Source organism: Crocodylus porosus, unplaced genomic scaffold (genome assembly GCF_001723895.1).
Source record: "Crocodylus porosus isolate Cpor-Errol unplaced genomic scaffold, CroPor_comp1, whole genome shotgun sequence".
NCBI classification, from domain to species: domain Eukaryota; kingdom Metazoa; phylum Chordata; order Crocodylia; family Crocodylidae; genus Crocodylus; species Crocodylus porosus.
Window position 1 is genome coordinate 51,496,777 of NW_017728950.1, and position 19,370 is coordinate 51,516,146.

General features: G+C 41.5%; 1 protein-coding gene across 1 annotated transcript in view; it reads left to right on the forward strand.

Annotated features, from left to right (window-relative positions):
* Positions 1–19,370, forward strand: part of FREM1 (FRAS1 related extracellular matrix 1) — a 131,809-nt gene that overhangs the window by 110,752 nt on the left and 1,687 nt on the right. The window contains exons 30-36 of the mRNA XM_019554740.1: positions 2,902–3,051; positions 4,366–4,604; positions 6,013–6,060; positions 6,344–6,526; positions 6,790–6,918; positions 7,897–8,012; positions 14,398–14,483. Of these exons, the coding sequence (XP_019410285.1) occupies positions 2,902–3,051; positions 4,366–4,604; positions 6,013–6,060; positions 6,344–6,526; positions 6,790–6,918; positions 7,897–8,012; positions 14,398–14,483 (951 nt within the window). The remainder of the gene's footprint in view (positions 1–2,901; positions 3,052–4,365; positions 4,605–6,012; positions 6,061–6,343; positions 6,527–6,789; positions 6,919–7,896; positions 8,013–14,397; positions 14,484–19,370) is intronic.

Consider the following 19,370-nt stretch of genomic DNA (forward strand, 5'->3'; position numbering starts at 1 on the left):
ATAAACAATAGCAAGTTCATATAAATATGAACAAGGTGTTGTTTGAGGGGGATTCCTGGATAAAGAATCAGTAAAAATCCAGAGTTCTGGAATAAAGAAGATCTGACTTTTATTTCTCCGTACTGCAATCTTCATTAAAATCAAACTCCAAGTCCATGCTTGTCTGTATACATGGGTGTGTATAGACCAACCAGGGACAAAGTTTCCTTGTTTGCCATGCCGATATATTTTGTATGTGCAAGTAGATACTGAGGTGTGAGAACACACTTACTGTCATCATTATCTCTTTTGCACATGCATATCTGATTTTCAGCACATTTCAGAGCCTCAACCTAAGACTTGAATTGAAAAAATGTGGTTTGGCTGTTGCCTGAAATGCCAACTGAGATTCTGCACAGCGTGCCAGGAGTAAGATTTCAATTACAAAACATCACCATGACTATAGAGGAAATAAGAAATATCATCTGTGCCAGCCTCAAACAAATGGTGCCTGTTTTATGGGGAAAATAGCCTAAGCACTTATCCGCATTTGAAAAAGAAAAGATAAGGGTGAGGTGATAAACAAATTTCAACCCAAACTTGTGGAATCTGTATGAGAGGGTGCCCCAGATAGGATGTTAGCTTTTGTTGTACAGAAAGGCAATGCTGACTGTTTGCTTGGCTACAGAGAGTCTGTAGGACTGCAGCCTTTGAACATATATTTATTGAGGATTTGCCAAGCTATCACATAGGGAAATCTGTGGCATTTAGTTCAGTTAAATGTCTAATAAAATTAAATGTCATTGTCTCTTACTGAGATGGCTTTGGCATAAAGATGAAGCACAATGTCCCAAGTATAACTTTTGGTTATCATGTTTTAGAAACAGATCTGGGAGGGATGATGGTTATCAAGCAATAAACACACTGGTGGAGAAATTAGTTCTTCCTAGAACACCTGAATTGAAAGAACATCTCTGAAGCTGGTGCTTCTCCCCAGCGGTTTGCTGAGAGCATTGAGTGTTAAGAGACAGGAATACAGATGGAATAGCAACAGAGTGGGAGCAAATAAAAAATTAAATTAAAGCACGCCTCTGTGACAGACTTTTGGCAGGAAAAAGAACACAATCTACTCTATGGGTAACAGTGCAGAACCAAGACCTTTATGCTAGTCTTTTTATTTTAAATGAAAAGCTGTGGTACCAGGATATTGATGTTGGTATAAAAATACCTTAGATGGATGGTTCCTTCTTCATCATAAATCCACCTCTCTCCCCATGTCCCTAAAATTGTTTGATACACTTAGTACTTAGATTGAAAGGTCTGATACACTTAGTACTTAGATTGAAGCTGAAGGCAAAACATTTTCAGCGTTGATCCAAGCAGATGCTCTGAACTTGGTGCGAAGATGCATACACTGATTCACTCTAAGGGAAAGCTTCTTTTTTATTGTTACTGAAATATGCCACTTACAATGGACATCACAGCTACATCACTTTTTTGCTACCACTGGGGTTATTGTCAGAGAAGGAGGCTGCTTCAGATTCTGGTTGGTTCATAGGTGGAGGCTGTGTATGAAAGGTACCAAATCAGCATATCTCATATGATTTTTGCAACAAGCACTCTGTATTGTTTTGGCTGGAACAGTCCACTACCACATGCTTTCTGTGTTGGTGTATATCCCCCACCTCTTACCAAATACTTTGAAAGTCCTTTGCCTGTGTTTACTCAGCAAAAGCCCCATATCTATTGATCTCCAGAGCATGAAGGCAGTTGTTTTCTGAAGCTTTTGTTTGAGGGGAGATAGATTTTTGAGCTAGCTCCCTATTTGTGGATAGAGGTATATTTGCTTAAGGTTGATTAACTAATTTGATGCTTTTTAAAATAAATTCCATCTACAACCAGAGACCATATTAAGAAGCACATACAATTAATAAATTGAAAGTGAAGGTTAACAGTGTCAGCAAACACAATCCAAACCCCCTGAAGTCAAAAGGATATCTATGTGCACTGCACTGGGCCTAGAGCATCAGACGAGATGCAAATGAAAGGTAATTCAGAAATAGAGACTAAAACAAATTGGAGTCCAATGCATGTGTAATAAAATAAATATTGCATGCAATACTTACTGTTTTCCCACCAAATATTCATCTCAACTTTGTGGTGCAATTCTGTAAGCAAAAATACATTTGACCTAAGTTATTTCTATGACAATAAAGCCTATTCTGATATCTGATTCTGACTAACTGGAATACAACTTTCCTGGACGGAATTAGCTAATAGAAAATAATACTCTCACATCAGTACACATTTAAACCACTGTTGTGTTTACGTGCATGTGTGTGTTTTCTTTATGTATAAACACACAGTCATTTGACGCACTTATTCATTGCTATTTCATCAAAGAACCAGAATATCTCTTTGTATTGGTATAAGAATCTGTTTTCATTTCCAGAGGTATAAATCTGAAGTAACTCAACTGAAATCAGCAAATGAGTCAAGAACCAAGTTTGGTTTCTAAAGTGCAGTATTTAAAGCCAAGGTATTCTTTGATTGGTTATACAAATATTTTAAATAATTGTAACCATAAAATTAAGATTCTAGGATAAAAAGAATACTTTCCATATCTCCTTAATATTGCAACTGAAGCCCTGCGTTTGTGTATTGTATCCATCATTCCCCAAGTCTAAGGCAGGTTTTTGTTACTCTACATGCACTTGAACCATATCATTATTGTCCAGGAGCAAATTTGGTCTCTTAATGTTATTTGGGAGAACAGCAGGAGTCCAGTCAGTTGGTAGGAGCACAATAGTATACACAACCTATTCCATTCTAGCTGTAGACATGTTAATTAATATATTTCTTTGACACCCAGATTGATTGAAATAGCAATTAAAAGGTAATTAAAATGTTTATTTCTGGTAGGAATGTCAACCAAGAAGTGGAATATAGTAATTACCTATGACGGATTAGAGGAAGACGATGAAGTCTTTGAAGTAGTTCTGAACTCCCCTGTGAATGCAATTCTTGGCACCAGGACAAAAGCTGTAGTGAAAATTTTGGACTCAAAAAGAGGTATTCTCTTTTGATTTTCATCTTTAAAATCTGGAACAAACTTGACTAAGCAGCTACTTATTTTCAACAAAAAATGTTGCTAACACCTTCAAATCAAAATGCTTAATTTATTTTTAAAGAAAAGTTTTGACAGTTATAGACCCTTTATTCTTTCTCATAACCATATTCTTCCTCTTAAGAAACACAGCATGAAGGAAGCAACAAGTACAAAAAGAGAAAATCCGTTGCTAACAACAAGAGTGTTCAATTTCAGTTCTCATTGTTTTCAAACAAATAATTTTGAAGGAACTTTAAAACATTTTTTCTAGTGATTATGACTGCACTTCTTTCAGAGAAATGTCAGAAAAAATATAACAAATAAACACAACCTTTCAAACAAATTCTTTGGTGTTTTGCAGTCATGCTCCAGGACATTCCAGCAAACAATAATGGGCATTATGATGGTTTTGACCATTTTGTTGCAATGCTCTAGTATTTTTCAGTGATCCAATATGGCAGTGAGGCCAACTATTTTGGTAGGTGTGCCACAGACTAGCTCTGCACTCTCTCTGAGTGTCTCTTCAATGCCCTTCATCTGTCTGATCTAATGCTTTGCTTTCTGCTCCCTGCTCTATGTGCTACTGTACTGCTTATACTGTCTTCAGTCTGCCACATGGCATGCAGAGGCTACCCATGCCACTTCTGGCATGTGTACCACAGGTTAGCCACAGTGGAAACAACAGGAGGAAAATGGAAAATTATCATCAAGACAAATAAATCCTTTGAAGGCTATAGTATATTTTCTCTGGCAGCTAAGCAGAACATAACTTAAATAAAAATGTAAAAATGGATTTAGCTTTGTCCCAAAACAGTCATTTTTAAAACTTCAGGGTCTGATTTCCTATTCAGTAACACAGGATATAAACAGGAGTTACCCAGTTAAAGTCAACAAATATACCAATGTAAAACTGGTAGATGAGATAAATTGGTCTTGGTTTTGCGCATAAAGGATAGGTTAATTATATGTGTTAATAATACTAGAAGAAGTATTGTTCAACAGGTACTTACTAATGAATTTAATTTACAGGAAGATGGGTTTAGTATTTGTGATAAAGTTCTTAAAATTGTATTACTCTCAGACAGTACTAGCATGTTTTCCTCTAACTAAACAAACCAGAGAAAAGAGGACTAATGAATAACAAATCATCAACTTAAAAAGAAAAATCATCCAACTTTTAATGATGAGCTGTTTCAGTGTCCAAGTCATTGTGACCAGTTATCTGTTTATTGCGGGGGGAGAAGGAACTGACCATCTGCCATCTTGTATGTTTTCAGGTCAGTGCAGCTTTTTCCATTCCTCTGGCCAAAGCAAGAACAACTTATGGAGGACAGACACATTGCTTCCAGTTTCCTCCAGCTCCTTATTGCCCTCCAGCCCTGGCATTGTTCACTTGGAAAGGATCCCACTGTCCTCTTCCAAAGGGATGATGATGCAGAAGGGGAATATGCTACCGGAATTCAAGTTGGTGAATCGGTCAAGGACTAGACTAAGAGCAGTTGGAAATGGCAAAATAGTAAGGCAGCTCTACTGTGTAGTGATAAGACATGGGGAATTGCTACATGTATTTATTTCAAAACAATCTTAGCTAAGTGCAGCCAGAAAATATTTGAATTATCAGTGGAGCACACTCATGAGCTATTTTGTATAAAGATCTTGATGCTGAAGATATGTGCATATGTAAAAGTGATAGAGCGAATGAAGGAAATGTGCACCGGGCAACAATGTGATCAGGGCCCATCAGCAGTTGATATACATATATTGAACCCAGCTCATTTACAGCAGCAGAGAGGTCTATTAAAAAAAGCCACACCAAAAAAAAGACTTTTCTTAAATTTGAAAAAAATGGATGTTCCTCAGGGAACAGATTTCATGTATCCTGGTCTGATTAAGATACAACTATGATTGTTAACTGATTATGGAAATAGGCTATGAAAACAATTTTATGTATCACATGTAACTACTTTCAGGTGTTGTCAGTCTCTATTGCTAGGAAAAAAATAAAAAAACAGAGATAAATTCTGCATGGTTTGCTAACCGAGATTATCCACCAAGGCTAGGGACAGAAGTTACACATAAACCAGTTTAAGTGATCAGAGACTGGTTTAAACCTGTAACAGAACAGATGTTCAGTGAGCATAAGACAGTTTGAAAATGGCTGAAACCAGTTTGAGATGAACCTGGTTGAATGTACTATTAGACTTATGGGTTTATGCAATGCCTGTCCCAGGCCCCTTGCTGGTTTAAAATAAACCAGACTCCCCCATCATCCCAGCATGCTCTCTGGGTAGGGTTGGCCTCTCCCCTCTGCTCCCTGGCTGCAGCTCTGGCAAAGACTATGGTGTGCTCCACCCCACCCCTTGCCACTCCTTGCTAAGCAAGAATTCCCCCCTCTCCTCTGCCTTGCAGAGAGGTGTCTGTGTATTAGCTAGCAGACCACATGCTGGCTACGGTCTGTGCTGAGTCAACAGGTAGAATCAACAGGCGGAACCAACAGGTAGCTGGTAATATTCCTTTGTTGTTTTCTTTATGGGGTGATAAACATTGTTACCAATTCCCTGATGGGCTAATAAAAGTGTACTGCCAGGGCCTGGCCATGCCCCCTACCCCACTCCCTCAGCTCAGTACAGTGAAAGGGAAAGGGAGGGCTGCTCTAGTGCCCCTTGGCTTCTAGCCTGAGCCATTGCAGGCATGTGCCTGCATTTCTGGGATGTAAAGGGAATCCACCTTCAAATCGATTCAAGCTTTGCAGGTTAAACTAACCTGCAAAGATTTAATCAACTGAGGCTCAGGCGTTTTGAATGTCTGTCCCTAGCCCAATAGAAACTCCAACAAGATTTGCATGAAAAGCAAGCTACAGATAGCTACTTGTTTCTAGTATTACACGGATGTGTCACAATCACTTTATTATCTGACTTTTTCAGGTTCCTCCATCATCCATGTTTAGAAATGGAACTGATGTGGTTTTTAAAGTAAGCGTATTTTGCTGTGTCCACCTGCATATTTGCACAATGGTTTTCTTATTGTATTTTACCATAACTACATATACAATGATTCAGTGTAGTTGATACTTTCAGAATTTTTTCATTCTGTATATGTTTTTCCTTTACTTTTGGGTCTATTTCCTTCTGATTTGAAATAGAAAATGATTCTGAAATATAAACTATCTTTATGAAGATAACTTTAGAGTCATTAATACATGGTAATCCTACCTTTTTCTTGTTGGTTTTTTTTTGGTTACTTTTTAAAATCAAGTATCATGGGCTGGTATCTCTCAGAGTAGAAGAAGATACTTCATCAGTTAATGCAAACAAAAAGGCTGAAGTGTTGGTAATTAACCAAGGGGAGCTGAAAAGCAATGTGGTCTCCTCCAGGAAGACAGAAGTCCCACAAGCTGATAAGGCAGAGCTGACATCTGTATTACATTCTAACCATCAGGTATGGAACCCTCTTGTTTCCTAAGCATTTTTACCATCTGTTTTCAGTCATTCTGTGTTCTGAGATGATTTAACACCACCGAGATCCTCAGCCTAACTCTTCCATTCCAAAATTCTGATTCTTGAGAGTAATTTAGCCAGCAGATGAATAAATGAAAAAACTCAACCTCTGTAGTGCTTGCATGTCACATATGGTTGAATTAGCAACTGATTTATTCTATGTAACCTTTTTAATTCAATGGGCAAATCCTGTTCCCTTTTCAGGATCTGGGTCTCTCCTTTCCAAAGGGCTGCACATCAGATTTAAAGGGGCTCTTACATTATGAAGAAAGAGTCCAAAAATTATTTCAGTGTGATGGCATTTCATGGAAGTTATGGGATTCAAAAAGCAAGGTAACCATCTGTCAGACTGTGTGATCATTTCACTTAAAGTTTCCATTGATGGAAAACCCTAAGGGGACATAGCCGTTTTTATAACCAATCTATATAATTCTCAAGCAAAGACATAGTTCACAATTAAATTCTTCAGAATGAATTAAAAATCATACCCAAAGGATGCCATTCTCTCTTAAATGTTTGTGATGTTTGAGAGAGATCTGAAAAACCTCATCAGTCTCCCATCTCTTAAATTACATATCCCCTTGTTACAAGGGCTTTTAGCTTACTGTAGTAGATATTTCCTGTTGAGTTGCTGCATTCAGTTTACATTTTGAATGAGAGAAAGGGGACATCTCTTTGGAACAGTTTTTTGACTGAAAGGAATTTAAGCATGTAAAAACCCCTGATGTAATATTGTTTGTTGACTTGAGTTTCTATTGGGCTACGGACAGACATTCAAAAAGCAGTGCACAGTTATTTTTAGCAGCTACTTCACTGTGACAACATGCTATACTGGGGGAGTGCATCACTACTGTGACATAGCTGCTGGTCACATGTAGATGCCTGTGGATGCTACGTCACCATAGTGCGTTGCTACGGCGATGTAGCATCACATGTAGATGTGCCCACTTTACTTTCGGTGTGGCCATAGCATTAGCAGTGCTTGGCCTGGTTCCCAGAGGTCAACACTAACATGTATTTTTCCTACTCCCCTATTCAGGAGTGTTTGGCAATAGGAAAGTAGTCACATTACAACAAATATTTCAATGTTGCTGCTTTGGTCTTGTACAAGCCTCCAATCCCACTAGGCAAAATGCTGTATTCTGTCAATCTGTTCTAGTTGGAAATATTGTATTTTAAATCATTGTGAAGTTTTGTTAGAATAAATTCATAGTTATGTTATTTTTCATTCTAGAGTGGCCTGGAGGAGCACTTTGAAATAATTCATACTAATAAACAAGATGTTCTAAGAACAAATGATTTTTATTTCAGATGGTTAACCTGAAAAAATGCCCCTCTGGATGGAGCCATCATGATGGTAGCTGCTATTTCCTAATAGCTGAGCACAAGGTCACCTGGAATACCGCTGCTCGGGCTTGCCGGGAACAGTAAGAGACTTTCAAGTTAATCATTTTGTTTTGTGATTAGGTGTTCCTCCTGCACTGAACTGCTACCTGCTCTCCATTCATTCTGAGATAGACTTCATTCCAGTAAGGCTGTATTATCCAGGGGAAATACTATGGGTACAGAGATCTGGCCCAGTTTAAGAACCAATATAAAAATAAAAGCCCAGGAAGGGCTAATGTCAAAATATTTGAATTGGATGTCTATACTATGTTATTCAGGATTTCCAATCCTACAACCATTTGGAGTGTTTAAATTCTTAGAACACCTATACACATGTAGTGAGGCTGCTACAATACACTGTAATTACAGCACATCAGAGGAAACTCACTTAATCGAGTCTGCTGGAATGTGGTAACTACCACACTCCAGCAGACTCCAGCATCTCATGTATTAGTGTCTCTGAGCTTAAAAATGGCAGCAAGGGCGCTTCGAACAAGCTTTAGTTAAGGCACCCCGCCACCATTTTTCAGTGAGGGGACACTGATACTCTACACGTTTGAGGCGCTTGAATTAGAGTGGCTGGTGAAGCCGATTTTTAAAGTGCTCGCCCCCATCCCCTGGCTCCCATAGCACATGTATAAACACCCTTTGACCCAAAACCTACTGCAACTCAAAATCTTTCCCATGGGTAGCATGAAAATTATGTGTCTTGCCTTAGGGATGCAGTACATCCCTGAGGGAGATATGCAACTCTCCTGTTCTCTCAATGGACGCACCAGAGACCAGTCTTAAGTCATCCTGCACAGATGCATAGCTTTCCTGTTCTCACAATAAACAACCTTTGCCTATCCTAATCCACCCAAGAAACTGCATAGCTCTTTTCTATGTGGCTGCATCATAAAGGATTCAGTTTACTTTTAGGCTAGGGACAGGCAGTCAGAAAGCCTGAGTTGATTCAATCTTTGCAGGTTAGTTTAACCTGGCTAGGCTAAATCACTTTGTAACCATCTACATTCCCTCTGGACTGAGAAAATGCAGGCACATACCTGCAGTAGCTCAGGTTAGAAGCCAGGGGGGCTCTAAAGCAGCTCTTCCTTCCCTTGTACAATGCTGAGCTGAGAAGGGTGTGACCAGGCTCTGACGATGCTTTCATTAGGGAGCCACCCCCACCCTGCCCTTGATAATAGAGCATTTATCAGCTCCATTATTAGCATTTAGCACCCCATCACAAAACAAAGCCTCGCTCATTAGTTCAAGCTTTTCTTAAACAGCTTTTTCCAATGGAAGTAATGCAGGGACATTACCAGCTGACCTGTTGATTAGCTCCAAAAGGGCTTAAGCAGATACTGTCCTATCTGCCTTATGCGTAGGGGTATGCATCATTCATGCCCCACTGAACAACCAAGAGAAAACGAATCAAGGAGCCAGAAAAAAGGATTATGACCAATGTAGTACGTTTCTATGCCTCAGTGGCTTCTGGCTCAAGGCTCCCAGCCTGTTCTCTCAAAGCTGTTTCTGCATTTTGCATCTGAAGAGGCCAAAATAGAGGCACATAAGGAACCTATAAATCCTAGTGGCTTTATGGCAATTTTATACAATAGATTAGAATTGCAGTAGATGGTTGCAAAGATGCCTAAAGGCTGTGCACATGACTCCTACAGATGAATTCACAAGTTTTGAAAACCTAGAGTTGGCAATTCTGTAGTTCTGGGGTTCTGCTGAGTCTGTGCTTGTATATACAGTATTCATTGCTATCCAGGGCTGGGATACCCTTTCTAACTCTGAACAAGCCAACTTGCACACTGGAAGGAGCCTACCCAAAGTATGGAGCTTAAAAACCAGGAAACTCATAAAAAGCATTCCAAATGCCTAAAAGTGCTTCATGATTTTTGAGGCAACCCTCATGATTTTTGGGAGCCAAATCATGGCTTCTGAAAGTGTAGGGTTGGCAACATTTTTCCCTGGAAGTGCCCCCAAGGACCTGCTAAACCCTATTGCTGCCAAAGTCAGGAAGAGCTTCTGTCTCTCTCTTGAACTTTATAATATAACTTTATAATAATTATATCATTCATACTTTCCTTATGAGGAGAGGTTGAGGGACATGGGACTCTTCAGCCTAGAGAAAAGAAGCCTCATGGGTGACTTGGTGGCAGCCTATAAGTATAGAAGGGTGGTGCATCAGGATCTGGGAGAACAGTTGTTCACCAGGGCTCCCCAAGTTCTAAAGGCCACAAACTCCTGGAAGGCCAAGTTAGACTGGACATAAGGAAAAATGTCTTTACAGTCTTGAGTGTTCAGGGTCTGGAACAGACTTCCCCCAGAAGTGGTGCAAGAACCTGCTCTGGATTCATTCAAAAGGTATCTGGATGTTTAGCTTGCTGGGATCAATTGACCCCAGCAGACTTCCTGCCTATGGCAGTGGGGCTGGACTCAATGAACTCAGGAGGTTCCTTCCAGCCCCTAATGTCTATAAAATCTATAAATGGCCTGTAGGGCAGGTTTAGTTTATCAGTGGCATAAAACTCCTCAATGTACTGAAGTCTCTATAGATTTAAATTCTGCAAATCATTACACTGGATTCCTTGCCTCTTGCACTAAATAGTCTTTGAAGGCAGCATTTAGCTGAAACATTTCCTTAATTAGGGCAATTGCTTGGAGGTGATGAAAGCTTTTTAGCCAATAGTATAGATTTTAAACTACAGTAAAATAATTGCAAATGGCAATATATTTGGCACCAGAGTCAGTGCTCTGTGTGTTTTTTTTAAATAAGGCATTATGCTCTCTCCTGTAGAGTCTTTTTAATTAGGGACCGGTTTGATTTAGTTAGCTCCATAAATACTATTATCTCATCATTTCCTGCTTGCCTGGAGCCCTGCCTGGGGGTATCGGTTAATGCTATTAGCAAAATGGTACATTCAGAAAACTTCTCATTTTCTTGCCTTATGTCTAGAACCCTGACTAGGTGTAATGATTAGAAGGGATTGTCTTTTTCTCATATGCATGGTTTTTAGTCAGTATTTATAAAGAATCCTTCTTGACATTACATATGATTTTAGCCATTATGGGTGATTTTTCATTGTTTTCAAGATTGTTTCTATTACTTGGATTGAAATAACTCTAACCACCTGGGTATATGTCTCAGGTAGTAGAACACTAAGTAATATAACTGTCCTAGTGCCAGCTGAATTTTCATAAACCCATCAAAACACAGGCTAGGAGTTGTGGTGCTATTAAATCAAATGACTTTTAAATAAATGAAATTACTTGAATTAAATGTCCAAGATTCTGATGGTGCTGAACCAGAGGCTCAGACCAATCAGTGACTGAACTAAGTGGAAGGCACTCTGTATAAAGAAATTTTGTAAAGGTTTACTAAGAATTTAATGGAAACATATAAACCTCACTTACTGAATAGCTTCAGCTATTATCAGCAATTGGTTTATAGACTACTGCATTGTAATCCAGGTATACATAATTTCATTTTGAAGTGCAGAATTTTATTTTGAAGTGCAGATGAGATAGTGACTCTTTTATCCAAAATAGCAGTTCTTTTGGGACACTGTTAATAGAGAGAGGTTTTGTTGCACTACAAAATGGAAACAAAACATGACCAGACCCCTCAATGTATTTGTTGAGGGTTGATTGAACATAGGTTACTGTTACAAAAGACTGTCATTATTTTCTTGTAAAACAAACCCAACTACTAAAAACGACATGTTAATAGATTTCCCAGTATTTTTAGGCCAGCTTTTAGGAATTGTTAAGGCAACAACATTTCTAGTAAAAATATTTCATGTGAACATAAGATACATATTTCCGGCAGGTGGATTTCATAGACATAGACATTTGGGCTGGAAGGGACCCTGGAGGATCATGGAGTCCAGTCCCCGCCCCAGGGGCAGGAAGTCAGCAGGGATCATAGGAACCCAGCAAGATAAGCATCCAAATGTGTTTTGAAGGCATTCAAAGTGGGCTCTTGAACCGCCTCATGTGGCAGTCTGTTCCAAACCTTGGGGGGCTCAGACAGTGAAGAATGTCTTTCTTATGTCCAGCCTGAACCAGTCACAGTGGAGTTTGTGACTGTTCAATCTTGTCATCCCTTGGGGGGCTCTGGTGAACAGTCATTCCCCTAGATCCTGATGAGCACCACTGATAAGCTTATTGGTGGCTTATTGGTGATCACCCCTGAGCCTGCGCTTTTTCTAGGCTGAATAGCCCCATTGCTCTTGGCCTCTTATCATAAGGTCTGTTTTCCTGACCTCTGATATGCACATGGCTCTCCTCTGCACCCTCTCAAGCTTCTCCACATCCGTTTTGAATTGCGGAGTCCAAAACTGGATGCAGTACTCCAGCTGCGGCCTCACCAAGGCCGAGTACAAGGGGAGAATAACGTCCTGGGATCTGCTCGAGAAGCATCTATGGATGCAAGCCAGCATTTTGCTCGCTTACTGGCCGCAGCATCACACTGAAGGCTCATGTTCATCTTGTGGTCAACCGTGACCCCCAAGTCCCTTTCATCTGTAGTGCTAACCAGCCTAGCACTGCTGAGCCTATATGCATGGTACAGATTTTTCCTCCCAAGGTGGAGAACCTTGCATTTTTTGGTGTTGAACACCATCAGGTTCTCATCCGCTCATTTCTTGAGTCTGTCCAGATCCACCTGGATCACCCTCCTATCCTCTGGTGTGGGTGCTTTACCCCAGAGTTTGGTGTCGTTGGCGAACTTGGCCAGTCCACTTCTGACACCAATGTCCACATCATTGATGTAGATGTTAAACAGTATAGGCCCTAGGACAGAGCCTTGTGGGACCCCACTGGTCACAGTGCACCAAGATGATTGGCTCCTGTCGACCACCACCCTCTGAGTTCTACCGCAGAGCCAGTTCCCCAGCCAGAGGATCGTGGCGACGTCAAGGCCACAGTTAGCCAGTTTAGCCAAGAGGTGATCATGGGATACCAGATCGAAAGCTTTTTTAAAGTCAAGGTATTCGATGTGGATCTCTTCCCCCTTGTCCAGATGATAAGTCACTTGGTCATAAAAGGAAATGAGATTGGTCAAGCAAGACCTACCCACAACAAACCCATGCTGGATATCCCTCAGGATATTGCCTTCAGCTAGTCTGTTAAGGATGGCCTCTTTGATAATCTTGTTCAAGACTTTCCCCAGGATGAAGGTCAGGCTGATGGGCCTGTAGTTTGCCAGATCTACTTTCCTCCCTTTCTTGAAGACAGGCACGGCACTGGCCCTCTTCCAATCATCGGGCACTTCACCAGAGTGCCAAGAACTCTCAAAGATCCATGCCAGGGGCTGAGCTATGATGCTTGCCAGCTCCCTGAGTACCCTTGGGTGTAACCTATCAGGGCCAGCTGACTTGTAGGTATCCAGCCTGTCGAGGTGTTCCTTCACGAGGTCAGCTTCGATGAAGGGCAAGGAATCTCCCTCGCCTGAGCCTCCCTGACCCATATTGGGCAGGGCCGTCCCATGGGGCTGATGGAAAACTGACGCAAAGTACCCATTTAGCAAGTCTGCTTTTTCCTGGGCGTCAGTTGTCAGTTGCCCTATCTGGTTTAGCAGGGGTCCAGTGTTGCCCTTGCTTTTCCTTTGGCTCCCCACATATCTAAAAAAGGACTTTTTATTTTCCTTGATATTTGTAGCTAGCTGGAGTTCCATCGCAGCTTTGGCTTTCCTGATTTGCTCTCTGCAAGTCCGGACTAAAGCAGAGTATTCTTCCTTGGTGGCAGTTCCAGCACTCCATCCTTTATAGGTCTTCCTTTTAAGACGCAGGAGGTCTGCCAGTTCCCTGGAGAGCCAAGGGGGCTGCTGTGCCCTTTTGCTGCCTTTCCTCCGAGATGGGATGGACTTTGCTTGTGCATCCAGGATTGCTCCCTTGAGGAGCATCCACGCATCCTGAACTCCCCTCTCCATTGGGTTGTGGCCTTTTAGGGCCTCTCTGACAAGCCTTCTTAGCTTGTCAAAGTCAGCTTTCCTGAAGTCGAGGACTTCTATACAACTGACTGACTTGCCAGCTTTATGGCAGATAGTGAAGGTGATCAGTTCATGAACACTGTCACCCAGCTTCCCTTCGATTGTTAGGTTGCCAATGAGGTCATCCCCGGTTGCCAGTACAAGGTCGAGCAATGATTTACCACTTGTTGGCCCGTAGACTTCCTGGTAATTTGCACAGTTGAGTTAATTTTTTTTGCATTAGAAACAACAAGCTCTTCCTCCACGTTCTTCTGTCCAGGTGGATGAAACTTTTAAAAATATGCCTTTGTCAAAGGCATTCTTTCATCCAAATGTCAGTTTTTAATATGAGATTTTAATTTTTTTTTAATGTTAAAATAGATCCTTAGTACAGGAAAGTCAGTGGGAAAAGTGCCCCACACAGTATAACTGATTCTGTTACTCTCTTTTGTTGCATCTAGGTACTTTGGGAATCTAGCAAGTGTGGTCACTAAACAACACATGCAGTGGTTGTGGAACTTCAGTGGAAGGAAGCCTTTTTGGATAGGCAAGTATACATGATCAACAATGAGTGTTACCATTACTAGATAAGTATCTTTCCGTTGCACTTACTCCAGAACAGGGGAATTGCCTTACAAGATTAGACCAGCTGTTCATCTGGTTTATTGCTCTGTGTCCTGCAGGTGCTTTTATTGAATACTTCCCACATATAAAAAGAAAGTCGTAAGAGATATGTCTAATTCAAGAAGTCTATATCATAGAGTGGAATTTCTCCTTGGCCCCTACTGCTGAACCATTTATGCCCTGAAACATTCTAATTTAAATTTTAGCTATTGTAACTGTAGATGGTGCTTTTAGTGTATTCTTTCAAACATGGCACACTTGAAAACAAAATATTTCTTCTATTAATGGCCTGCATGTTAAATTTGAGGTAAAAAAAGAAGTGGAAAGCTCTTATATGCACCATAGATATGTCTTTATTTGATGCTTTGTTTTTTCTTAAATTGAGGGTCACAAAATCTGGATATTTCTTAAATTAAGTGCATCATAGTCAAAGCACTATGGCATGCTTTCATTTCTCTAACCCTGCCTTGAATGCTACAAAGTGAATTCATCAATAGTACCCTGCATCAGGGAGTTCTAAAAGTTAATTACACATTCAATTAAAAAGTACTTCTTTGTATCAAATTGGCTGCCTTTCTTTTTCATAGCATAGACCTTTTATTTTACAAAGTATAGAAAACACAAATGGCCTCTCTGTATCATTTTTTGTCTTTTCTAAACCAAATATACTTAGTATTTTTAGTTTATCCTCCAGGGAATTAATGTTTCATGGCAATAATTATTTATATTCCCCACTTATAAACTTTTTCTAACTTTGCCTATCTATGTACTTGATGCAACACATATATTCACTGTTTTCAACTAGTGGGCTGTGATTGTCAGATACTTCACCCACGCAGAGATGATCACCCTCTTCAATTATGTTTATTAGTAGTACTAAATCAATCTTGACAGCTATTACAGAGCTAGAATCTTAATCTTTGTAAATATAGGTCCTGGTTCACCATTGCAGATCTCAGTTATATGTTCATGTTATTCCATGGATCTCAGTGGTACAACCTATTTTAATCAATCCATCCAACCAATCCAGTACAATTTTTACTGAACACAGAGGTCAACTGTCACAACTCAGGGCCCAGCCTTTTAAGATTTACTCAAGTTGTTGATTTTTACTGTTGATATTTCATTTGTTTTGGTGCTATGAAGGGTCTCTCTGGGTCAGCCTCTTTTTTGCTTTGGGGTTACCAAAACAGGGCTTGCCAGGGAGTCTGAAAATATGGTCAAGATAACTCCAACCTCTTACCTGTAGTCTTAGTATCTGCTCTCAGATCTCACTATTCTTAATTTTTTTCTGACCATTTTACTCTGGATATCCAGAGGCACAGACATCCTCACTGAAATCTATTTAATTTTCACTGGATAGACTTGTTGCTCTTCCATGCCTCTAGCACATGCAGAGGTATAGTTAGTGTACAAATGTACACTTGTGGAGGCTTCAGAAGGGATAAATCTCCCTAAATTATCCCCTGGATGAAGCAGGGTTAAAGTGGAAGTGTTTTTGCTACACCTGTAATGCTACAGACTCACACAAAAATCACAGTTACAGTCTAGCAGCTGCTGCATATCAGTTCTTCTTCCCTTATGAAGCTACTACAAATAAATGTTTGTATATTGTTACTGAAGAGTAGTAATTTCATTCTGACTCCGATGGTGCTAGACCTCCCTATAAGAGTGAGCTTCTGTAAATGAGTGCATATCTTATCTATCTGAGTCGTTATAGCAGAGGTGTGGTCACTAGAGTTATGAAAGGAGTTGCTTAGGTAAGTAAAAGCCTCAAAACAATTAAGGCTACTCCTCCTAGATTGTGGGATCATCTGAGGTCATATGGGCACCTATACATATTAGGGCCATGTGAAACGGCTCTGTTTTGATTCAGATTTGGATTCAGCCATTTCAGAGGGGCAGTGACTTGATTCGCTGTTTCAGATCACTGTCCCAATTCAATTCGGCCAAATCTATTTCTGAATTTTGACACTGATTAGGAGATCCAGCTGTAGACTATAATGGGGAATCACTAAAATACTTATACCTTTGTCATTTTCTTGCTGATTCAGATGAAAACAGCAGGAGTAGTAGCCCCTTATGAGGGCATGAAGTCTGCCAGGTTTCAAGGAGATAGGTGCAGGGGTTTCTGGGAAACTGCACCGCAAACTGTTCAAATCAAAACTTGTGTCACTTGTGTGTGTTAAGGGATATCTGTAGGTTGTAGCCGTGTTGGTCTAAGGATATAGGCAGACAAGGTTCTTTGGGTCAAACTGATATCTTTTATTAGACCAACTGAGTAGTTGGACAAATGTATTTTAGCAAGTTTTCGGGTTTAAAAACCCTTTGTCAGGCTGAGAAAGCATCTGCAGTTGGTGTGTTTGCTCTTCCTGGATGGAAGAAATAGTAAAGAGGCCAGAGGATGGGATGCAGGCAAGAAGCCCAGTCAGTGAAAATGTAAATTGAGGCATCGGGGAGTGAGAGACAGGCTTGGAGGGAGGAGGAAAGGGGATGTAGAAGGTAAAAGTGAACAGGTACCTAGGGAGTCAAATGTCAGGCAGGTTATAGTGTGTCCTAGCGTGGCTCAGCAGGGAAATCCAATGTCTATACTGATTTCATGAGTTTCTGTATCTACGAGGTTGATGAAGTGAAAACAAAGGTTTTTAAGCCTGAAAGCTTGCTAAGATATATTTATCCAAATATTCAAGTTGATCTACTAAAAGATATAAGATTGACCCAAAGAACCTTGGTTGCCTTGTATGTGTTAAGGCAGAGAGGAATGAATGCAGCAGGGATGGTAGCTGGGGACTTCCCAGTGCTGGTTAGATCTTGGCCCACCCACCTGTTCCTGGGCCAACCGCCTGCCCTGCTTTTATTGCCACGCCTTGATGGAAAACCAATTCAGATGTTACCCAGGCAGGAGGCTGCTCATTTTGGCCCCTCATGTCTAGGGGTGACATCAGTTCTGCAGCTCCATAACTCCTCTATGCTGCGGCCCATGCCTCGCAGATGGCATCCCAGGCAGCTAAGTTCACCTGGAGCCTCACAACTCCACTGCAACCAGCAAGCCTCAAGACTCCCAAAGATCTTACAGGTCTGAGCTTTCGCTACCCAGGACTGTGTGTGCATGTGGTGGCTGGAGGTTGTAAGGCATCTCCTACCCACTGTTCACCAGGGAGGCTTGTGGTCCTGGCATTTCCTGGGGGCTGCCATGCCACCAGCATTCCCACCAGGCCTCCCAACCCTGGTACGGTTCAGTTTCAGGTCATGCCCAGGACCTGGGGCTCCTCCTTCCACATAGCCCCTGCCCATACCTCCAAGTTAGTCCTGGCATGGGAGCTCAGCAAGGGAGATGTTCTTCCCCTGATGGCTGGTGATAAAGTGAGTGCTGCCTCCAGCTCTGAGAGCAGGCCATTAAATGGTTGTGAAACCAAACAAAATATAAAAAGGAAATAGGTGTGGATGGAGTGAGGAGGGTGGCAGTCACTCTGGCTGCACATGGAGCTTGGGGAGCCCCAGCAGCAGGAGGTTCAGCTTCAGGAACACTAGCTGCTCCACCAAACCAGGATCCAAGGAGGTGTCGTGGGATGTCACAACATCCCCAGCAATGCTGAACACCCTTTCACTTGGAACACTTGTTGGTGGACAGGACAGGTGTTCCCGGACAACCGTGGCCAGATCCTGCCACATGTGGCTGTGGCTTGCCCAATAGGCCAATGAGTTGCAGAGCAGTGGCTAGACATCCTCAGTGAGAGAGGTAGCCAACAAGACACTACCTGCCTAATGCTGGGGTCTGGTGTCTCTGGACCCCAACATAGAAGCCATGCCCTTGGCCCACATTGGCAGCACCTGTGGTGGAGGAGACTGGCTGGTGGATTGACTACTGGCATGGGAAAGTGGATCCCCTTCTTCCATGTCTCCCCAGCTGTGCCCTTCTGCCTCCCTGACTCTGTTCACCAGCACCTCTATCCAGTGATCCAGGGTTTTGCTGACACAGATGCTCCCCTTCACCTTTGGGTTGCACATGCCCACCAGCATATGGACTATACTAGGCTGCAATGGATTCAGCCGTTTCTTGATGCCCTCCTTCAGCCACTTCACCAGTACCTGCACCTCTGGTGACAGTGGCTTGCCCCGGCCAGGAACACTGATCCCCTGGAACTTCTCCATTGGGTTCTGAAGCTCCTTCACTATGGAAATCAGCTGGCTAAGGAGGGTGTCAGCAGCACTGAGGCTCTTGAATGGCTTGAGGCCCACAAGATCTGGGAGAAAGTATCCTACTCAGCTTTGTTAAGGGGGCCGCTGATCCCAATCTCCTTGAGCAAGGCCATCTTATGGATGGCCTTCTGTTGCTTGATCAGCCTTTCAAGCAACATGTATGTGGAGTTCCACTGAATCTCCACATTCTGCATGATTTTTTGCTGTGGGACTCTCAGCTAGCCTGTTTGTCCTGCAGCATCTTGCCTACTTTGATGCTGCAGTGGAAGTAGCCTGCCACCTTCCTGCATTTTGAAATGAGCTAGCTGGTTGTGATGGTGCTTGAACAGGCAACCCTGTCCCCCTCCAAGGTGTCCCTGACTACAAGGTGGAACTTGGGTGCCAGACAGCAGATGCATGTCAAAATTAAAAACCAGTTGGTTAATTATTATTATATAGGACCCTTGTCAAAATTAAAAACCAGTTGGTTAATTATTGGTTAAGTGTCATTAATACATTTGGCATCTTGATAGTTTTTGGAAGATCCAGATAATTTTACAAGGAAATCCATAGATTTCTAATATCTGCCATGGAGACCGTCTATATTGTGAAAGTCTTTAAGACAAATAGC